Source organism: Sinocyclocheilus anshuiensis, unplaced genomic scaffold (genome assembly GCF_001515605.1).
Source record: "Sinocyclocheilus anshuiensis isolate Anshui unplaced genomic scaffold, SAMN03320099.WGS_v1.1 scaffold528, whole genome shotgun sequence".
NCBI lineage: Eukaryota > Metazoa > Chordata > Actinopteri > Cypriniformes > Cyprinidae > Sinocyclocheilus > Sinocyclocheilus anshuiensis.
The window spans coordinates 740,978-750,384 of record NW_015558590.1 but is presented as its reverse complement, the minus strand read 5'-3'; the positions used below and the strand labels follow the sequence as shown (position 1 = coordinate 750,384).

The 9,407-nt window shown below is 36.7% G+C and overlaps 1 protein-coding gene across 1 annotated transcript in view; it reads right to left on the bottom strand.

The window, feature by feature from the left end:
* LOC107679981 (protein brambleberry-like) overlaps positions 1 to 9,407 on the bottom strand; it is a 27,347-nt gene that overhangs the window by 14,671 nt on the left and 3,269 nt on the right. Inside the window, exons 3-4 of the mRNA XM_016475718.1 lie at positions 5,090 to 5,218; positions 4,239 to 4,424 (exon numbers count right to left, since the gene is read on the bottom strand). Coding sequence (XP_016331204.1) covers positions 4,239 to 4,424; positions 5,090 to 5,218 — 315 coding nt within the window. The remainder of the gene's footprint in view (positions 1 to 4,238; positions 4,425 to 5,089; positions 5,219 to 9,407) is intronic.

The window sequence follows — 9,407 nt, the reverse complement described above, 5'->3', positions numbered from 1 at the left end:
GGCCAGTGCACTCTTAAGCAGTTATGAGCAGCAGGCTGTGTAATATGTGTGAACTCTTTTATTTTTGTTATCACTAGGGCCATTTGACTTATAGCAGTGTCCAGTGTTTCCCATACATTGACTTATTTGTGGCGGCTCGTTACAATATCAAAACTGACTGCCACAAATAGATTTTCCAAAAGGCTTATACTTTGTTGAATAAAATGAGCGCTTCACGTTTCAAAATTAAAATGCAGCGCTGATGTTTTTATATGAATGTAATATCTGTGAAAAGAACCGACTGTCTTCAGAAAAGTTTCGATGTCATTTTAATTTCGTCTTTCCTGTAATGCCTGATAAAGTAGAGCCTATTTGATTACAGCCGTTACCGGGGAAACCGCTAAAAAAAAAAAAAAAAAAAAAAAAAAGAAAATCGGCATCATATATCGGCCATCAGCTGCCGATTTCTAAATATCGGCATCGGCAAGTGAAAAACCCATATCGGTCGACCTCTAACCTTGCTATGTGTGCTGCGTTAAGCTAACTGAGACTTGTTGTAGCACTTGCGTATCATTGCTCTTTTGTTGATTTTGATTGCTTTTATTGTCCTCATTTGTAATTCGCTTTTGATAAAAGCGTCTGCTAAATGTCTAAATGTAAATGTAAGTAACTGTCAACTGAGTCATTGGAGTATTAGTAGGTCTGCTAAATATATGCCAACGTCACTTTATTTTGATGGTTCCCCAACAAACAAACTGACTATAAGTAACTTTGCAAGTACGTCAACATTCTACCAACCCTAACCTTAACCTAAGCTAAGCTACTAATACTCTAATCAGAGTTAGTTGACATGTAGTTGCAAAGTTGCTTATAGTCAATATAGACTAAGGGGACCATCAAAATAAAATGTTACCTACCATATAAACATTGCATTTTTTCAGTTGAAATTATTAACTAGCTCTCATCAAAATTAATATTAGCCTCACAGGGAACACTCAAATGACACTCCACACCTAACCACTTACAAGATGTAGTAAGATACTGTGCACATCTTAAATAACCGATGTCAAGATATATAGCTCATTATAAATGTAAAAGTAGATTTAATGTGGTGTCATTGTGTGTTATAAATAATCAATCTTAAAAGTTATAACCACAAATGTGTAAGCATTATAATTGTTGTTATGGTCATTTATAAGATGATATAACATATTATAAGTTTTTTTTATAATGCATTATGCATTCATTATAATGCCTTAAGAATACCCTTATAATGTATTATAAATATGGGCTTCATAGAAAGTGTTACCCAAATTACATTCTAATCTTACTGGTTAACGATCGACTAATCAGTGTTAATTTCGTTGACAAATAATTTTCGTTATAATTTGTCAACAACATTTTTTTCACAGACGAAAACAAGACTATAACGAACTAAAACTCGTTTTGAATGACAAAATCTATGACGAAAATCTATTGACATTTTCGTCAACGAATAAAAATTAGACGAAAATGTTAGGGAGGGACGATTTGGGAAGAGATTAATTCAGAACGAATCTGTTGCATGGTTCGGAGGTTAGATGCATACATATGAACTGTAACATAGCCTATTGATCTATCCGGCGGGACATAAGCTAACATACACTTGCTGCACGTCTCATAAAACGTTCAAAAATGTCAATATGTGGGAGTAAGAGAAGAGCAGACATATGGATAAATCTGACGATGCAAGAGAGAACTTAATTCGGTCCGGTTTTCTGAGCGCAGATACCGAAGCATACACACAGAAAGCGCCTCTCACAGAGCGCGAGTACTCTTTCGCGTCGCATGAACGGAGAATTACACACAAAATTTGTAGAATTGTCCGTTTTGACGAGTATTCATGTAAACACAGTCGATTACATCTTAAGTGAATGTAAACCGTAGGGAGAATATCGGACGTGCTTGCATCAGTACATTGCATCCATTCATTCGGTTTTAAAGGGACAGCAGCCTAATTTAGTTGCAATTGTCCGAGTCGTTTATGTTAATCAAGCAACAGAAGACAGACAGAAAATCACTCACTGCTTTTTGACTGAATCACTTTAGTGGCCCTAAAGATTAATCTAAATTTATTTATAGAAATAAATGTCTGCTTGAAAGAATCAAGAATATGGTAAACAAGTTGCTATAAAGAATGCATAATTAGCCTGTATAACCATTGGTATTTCATTAAAAAGAAGTCATATTTAGTCGACTAAAACTAGACTAAAACTAAAAACAATTCAGATGACTAAAATACGACAAACTAAATGGCATTTTAGTCAAAAGACTATGACTGAAACTAAATGAAAATTTGCTGTCAAAATTAACACCGCGACTAATGAGTTTTGGTTGTCGGTCAGGAAAATAACCTAAATGAACAAAATGCGGTCATTATACAATTCTCTGCCAGACTTACTAAGATCAGGTAACTCAAAAACATGCATACAGGAGCTGAGACCAGATGTGAGATTTGATCGTAGCCACTTCTCAAAGTGTGGTCCTCTAGTGGTAGGCAGAGGAATCACTAAATTATTTTAAAACGCAATACATTTTAATTTAATCTTTGAGGTTTTTTTTAACATTTAAGTACAGTACAGTTTTTATTTAACTTTTAGGTACAACACATTAGGGATCAGCTGACGGACACCTTGCTGTGTTGTCATGGGAACATGCCAGCTGAAGATAATGAGGAAATTACGTCACTCCCTTTGCCAAGTGCATTCCAAACGACTACATAATGGTACGCACGTGCCCTGCTCACTCCGAAGTCCCCACTCCAAGAGGATAGGGATGATCACTTCCATTTGGAATTTGCCCCGTGAACCGTTCGATACCGATACTCGTATCGGCACATCCCTACAACACATTTTAATTTAATCATTTAAGTTTTTTTTGTTTGTTTTTTTTATACCTGTATGCACAGTGCAGTTCAAACCGTGTATTTACAATGTTAAAGTGGCTGACAACATTAAATATTCTTATTAGGAATAAAACTGCCTCGTTATTGAACTGTGCAGAGCTGTAGCTGATAGGGGTGGGGGAAAATCGATACAGCATAGTATCGCGATATTTTCCGTGGCAATACTGTATTGATACACGGACGCAAAGTATCGATCTTTTATTATACTATTTGGTAGAATAATAAAATCAATTTCTTCACAGTCCACTAGATGGTGGTGTTGAGGTTTTTTTTGGTGAGGTCAGCTGGGTCACCTTCAGCATGCAGTGAGTTAGTGAAATAAAGATGGCGGCAAGTTATCAGGAAAGCCCTTCCACGTTTAAATTGGATGTTTATGTAAACGTATATGTTTTACGTAAATGCTTTATTTTAAATTTAACCGTAATTTACTTTCAAATTCCCCAATGGCTGAAGGGTCTGCACAACTTTTTTTTGTACAAGTTCAAGTTGCATTGTTCAAAATACCTGTAGTAGCACAGCAGTGCATACCAGTTTACATTTAATTAAGGTGGACTAGATTAGAATGTAATACAAATAATTGCGTTTGCCAAGTGCATACAACATTTATGACAGGTTTTCATGAGTGTTGGTCATTTTGTCTGCTTGACAATCCCATTTTGCACTGCAGCAATAAAATCGAAGTGAGAAACAATCTGAGAAAGGTTTCTTTTTAGTTAAAAACAGCTAGATTTTGCCAAAGTTTTCCTTTAGGGACATAATTTGAAGTTGGAAAAAGGTAATAAATTGCAATATATTGCGATATTCTGCGATATTATTGTATCGTGACAAGTATCATGATATATTCGTATCGTGAGGCCTCTGGTGATCCCCACCCCTAGTAGCTGAATAGCTAGGCCTACTACACTACTGTATTTTAATGTTGGTCATCTGAAGTGAGATAAACTGAGAAATGTTTCTTTTTAGTTAAAACAGATGTTGTCAAAGTTTTCCTTTAGGGACATAATTTGAAGTTGGAAAAAGGTAATAAATTGCAATATATTGCGATATTCTGCGATATTATTGTATCGTGACAAGTATCATGATATATTCGTATCGTGAGGCCTCTGGTGATCCCCACCCCTAGTAGCTGAATAGCTAGGCCTACTACACTACTGTATTTTAATGTTGGTCATTATGGTGGTAATGAGCCAAATATTTTCTGAGGTGGTACTTGGTATAAAAAGTATGAGAACCACTGCTTTAGAATAAACATGACATGATTGTGCACAGTAAGAAGAGGAAGAACATAGAGATGAAACAGATCTTTATAAAGCACCTTTAGGTCTTTCATGGCATCCAGCTGGCTAGTTGCGGTGGAGATCAGGGCGTTGACGGTTAGCTCGGCTCGCTTGCGGAAGTGCTGCTGGCGCGTGACGTAACACACGGATCGCGCTCGGTTGCTGACAATGTGATATGCATTCCACGTGTCTGAGTCCATGTCCGCTGTGCACTCTTTTATAGACTGCAGGGAGAGAGAAACTTGGGTTAATCAGACTCAGTGAATTCTAGAAAACTAGAACTGCTCGTGTTGACCTGCACAGTGACGAGTTTCACTTACAAACAGTTTAGCTCAGTGGTTCTCAACTGGTTTGGCCTTGGGACCCATGTTTTCCCATGGTCATCAAGCCGCGACCCATTTATATTTATACAGTTAAGTTGGTATGAGCCACCACAGTCATTTAAACGCATACAAATTGACACTAAGTGAAAATAACATTGGATTTTTGGGTTATGGAAACAACAGTTAGCATGGTGAATATACAATACTAACATGAACCGTTAATGAAACATGGAAACTGCTCCTGAATAATAGAATGAATATCATATCTTCATGCAAAACCTTCGCAGCTAACACACGCAGTACTAGTGAACTTTTATTTCACACGCTGCATGTTCGTAGTTTCTGCGCTTTAGTGAAGTAATATCTCTTTACTTACACTGCATCTGACAGAAGTGTCAACAGCTTTCATGCACGTCTTTTAAAATAGAAGTCTCGCATCAGAAAAAACATTTAGAATTACGTTTTTTGCTGTTGATGTCATTTCTTTGGTTGTACACTCGTTGAGAAACACTGGTTTAGCTGATATTGCACCTATAAAATAGCAAGGTTGTGGCTATTGACCCTACCATTTCTTCAGTACAGGGGTAAGTCCTGCGGCCCTCCACCTCTGATTGGCAGTTGAACAAAGCCACGCCCAGTTTGGCCAGCTGCTCCTCTGACAGGCCGCTGCAAGTAGCTTTGAGCTGAGCAACAACCTGTTAAAAAACAACAAGCAATGTGTCTTTAAGGGCAGAATAACAGCTTTAAGTCTGCATGAACTCGATCTTTTAATAAAAATGACCAATAGCTTTTTGCAAAGGAAAACATTTAAATCGTTCACTATCCTCTACATAGTGCACAAAACTGGATAGTAACTGATTACATGTAATCTGGATTACGTAATCAGATTCCAAAAATGAAGTACTTTTAATTAGATTAATCTATATTTTAAAATACTCATAATCAGACTACAGTCACTTTTTATGGATTACATGATTACATATCGTTTACACAATTGTAATCAATTATTAATAATTTATTGATTCTACCCAATTCCTCTTTTTCATCTTTTAAATGTTCCTTTCTAAAATGTCCTACTGCATACACAATATACACTCAGAAAGACTCCAGGTTTGTGGAGATTCACACAGAGATCAGTCATTAGTCAGATTTATACACAGCATTTGAACACTGGATTTACAAAAATCATTTCAGGTTTAAGAAGTGTTTTACTGAACACATTCATTTTTATTTGAATTATCATCAGTAGGTTATTTAACCATGCATTGCATAAGCTTCGAAAGGCTTTTGTCTTTCAAACTCATTAAAAAGCACAAATTTGATTGATGTTATTATAAAATTACTAAATATTTCCATTTTTATAATTTAATTACAAGCTTTTAATTAAACTCACGGACCCCCTGCAGTTCATTTATGAACCCCAGTTTGGGAAACCTTGGTGTAACGTAACGTTTAATGCACTTTATGTTGTTAATTAATACAAATAGAATATATAGTCTTTTACTCTTTGTATTAATACAGTACAAGATTATCCCATTTAAATTAATGTGATAAACGAGTTAGGTCAAAAGTAATCTAAAAGTAATCAAAAAGTAGCCTGATTACATCACCTAAAAATTTAATGGATTACATGTAATTTGGAATCAGTAACAGACTACTATAAGTAATATAGAATATAATTTTATACTTGTATATTGTATATATAATTGTATACTTATACAATAAGTAATCTACCCAGCACTGATAGTGCACTGTGCTATTCAGCACACAAAAATTAGTAAATACTGTTTTGTAGAGAATACATATTGGTTGTAGATACATTTACATACTGTAAATTTTAATGCATATATCCTCTAAATGCCGATTTTGACATCTGCTTAGGAGCAAAAGTCTATAAATATAACCTTAAGGCTAATGCATTCATACAGAAAGTCACAAAACCTCAATTTTGATTTCAAAATTTGAAATCAAATATTTGATTCTTAGTTTATTTTCATTAGATTCCTAAAGGTGGCAGTAGCCTAATAAAAGCATGTGTCCTTGGTTTTACCTCATTTGCATACTGGACACTGCTGTTAGTTACAGTCAGTGCTGCTTGTAATAAGAGTACATTACATTTTAAAATGCTCATGATCACACTACAGTTACTTTTTATGGAATACACGATTACATAGTAATGTAATGGAAATAAATTATTCACAATTTCTCCCCAATTCTCTTTCCATTTCTCTCTCGCTTTCTTAAAGTTTTAATTGTCAAAGTTGTTTTCATATTTATTATTTTTTTCCATTCTTTTTCTTTTCATATAATGCAGGGATTTCAAAAAAAATTGTCAGACAAACTCTTTAAAAAATATTTACATTAAATATCTCTGAGGAAATTAATATTTCAATAATTTAACAACATATTCACAGTTAACTGACATCAGAGAATGATCATATTGACAGGCAGGTAAAAAAAAAAAAATAAGTTAAGTTTTTTTATGACTGAATTATTTATTAATTAATTACTAGCTTTTTATAAACTCAGATACTCACTGCAGTTCTTACATTAAGCCCAGTTTGGGAAACCCTGGTGTAATGTAATGTTTAATGTATTTTATTATGTTGACATCAAAAAACGGAACATTTTCTTTCCCTTTGCTTTTTTTCCTTCTCAATGCAATGTGTTTTAAGGTAAGTGTAAAACAAGTTGGATTTAAAAAAAAATAAATAAAAAAAAGAAAAGTAATTAAAAGTGACCTAAAAAAAAAAAAAAGAAAAAAAAAGAAAAGTAATTAAAAGTGACCTAAAAAAAAACAAAAACAAAAAAAAGTGTCAGAATACACTTCCTAGCTCTCTAGATATTTCTACTGCCATTTTTCGTTGTATTTTTGATTGCACTTTATTTGTAATTAGAGTAACAGCCGTCGGCTTAGAAGGAGCTTTTTTTTATTATTATTTATATTGCTCCGTTCCTGCACTTAAATGCGAACTTTGGGTTCGATTTGAGCAATTGCCCTGCTATAGGCTTTTGGGTGTGCTAATTTAACAAGGCGGCCACAGCGGTTTTCTCTGAAGTGTTGGGTGACTTGTGTATTTGTTTGTTGTCTGTCAGCTGAGGTGGAAGCTTTCAGCCCTCGTGTGAAGACCTACGAGTGTGAAGACCTACTTTACCTGCGCGACTTTAACCGAGCAATGATCTTAAGTACTCTTTTTCCCTTTGCACACTCCTTTCGGTCATCTCCCTTCCACCTCTATCATGTGTTTACATTACATTCCGGTTGTCTCGCAACAACGCTCTAACATCACTCGCAGCAACGCAATCTTGCTAACCTGCATCTTATCTGTACATCTTCTATTGCACCCCTTTTGTTTTCTGTGGGTCTCTGGAATTGTCAGTCAGCTGTCAACAAAGCAGACTTCATTTCTTCTTTTTCTTTAAACTCCACACTCAGCATCTTGGGCTTGACTGAGACCTGGATTCGTCCAGAAGACTCAGCAACCCCAGCTGCTCTGTCTAACAACTTCTCTTTCTCACACCCCTCGTCAGGTCGGGAGGGGTGGGGCTACTGGTCTTCTCATTTCTAACAATTGGAAATACTCAACCCACTCTCCCCTATGCAATTATAACTCATTTGAATCTCATGCGATCACTGCAACAGCTCCTATAAAACTCCAGGTTGTGGTAATTTACCTGCCTCCTGGGCAACTGGGCACCTTCCTAGAGGAGCTGGATGGGCTGCTGTCCTCATTCCCGGAGGATAGCAGGCCACTTTTAGTCATTGGCGACTTCAACATTCATCTGGACAAGCCTTATGCTGCAGACTTCCATTCACTCCTTGCTTCATTTGATTCCAAACGCATTACCACTACAAGCACTCACAAATCAGGCAACCAACTTGACTTAATTTACACACGCAATTGTACTGTACCAACATTTTGGTAAAACCCCTACACATCTCTGACCATTTCTTCATTACATTTAACCTACATCTTCCTACCTGTGTGCCACCAAACCCTATACCGGTTACTTTTAGACGAAACCTGCGCTCCCTTTCACCCTCCCAACTTTCCTCTGTAGTATCCTCCTCTCTTCCCTCACATACTCATTTCTCATCTCTGGATGTTAATGCAGCAACTGACAATTTATGCTCTACTTTAACTTGTCTAGACGATATTTGTCCTCTCTCCTCCAGGCCAGCACGTGCTGCCCCTTCTGACCCCTGGTTATCTGATGTTCTTCGTGAGCATCGGTCCAAACTCAGGGCAGCAGAGAGAAAATGGCGCAAATCAAAAGATCCGTCAGACCTGAGTATGTATCAGTTTTTGCTTTCATCTTTCTCTGCACGAGTCCATACTGCCAAATCTTCACATTTTCACAACAAGATCAACAGCGCTACAGACACACGTAATCTCTTCAAAACATTCAATTCTCTCCTCTGTCCCTCTCCACCACTTCTATAACTGCTGATGATTTCGCCACATTCTTCACAGAAAAATCTAGAACAATCAGTAGTCAGTTCTCAGCTCCATACACACACACAAACTCATCCACGCCTAAAACTTCCCCCTTCTCCTTCTGTCCCCTCACTGAGTCACAGGCACCTTCCCCACTGCATTCAAGCAGGCTCGGGTAACCCCACTGCTCAAAAAACCTACATTAAACACTTCACTTACAGATAGCTACAGACCTGTCGGTCTCCTTCCTTTCATAGCAAAAACACTTGAACAAGTTGTTTTTAACCAGGTATCATTATTTCTTACACAACAACCAACTGAACGCCAACCAGTCAGGCTTCAGGAGTGGCTATTCAACTGAGACTGCGCTTCTGTCAGTCACGGAAGCCTTGCGGATTGCAAAAGCTGATTCCAAATCATCAGTTCTTATTCTGCTGGATCTATC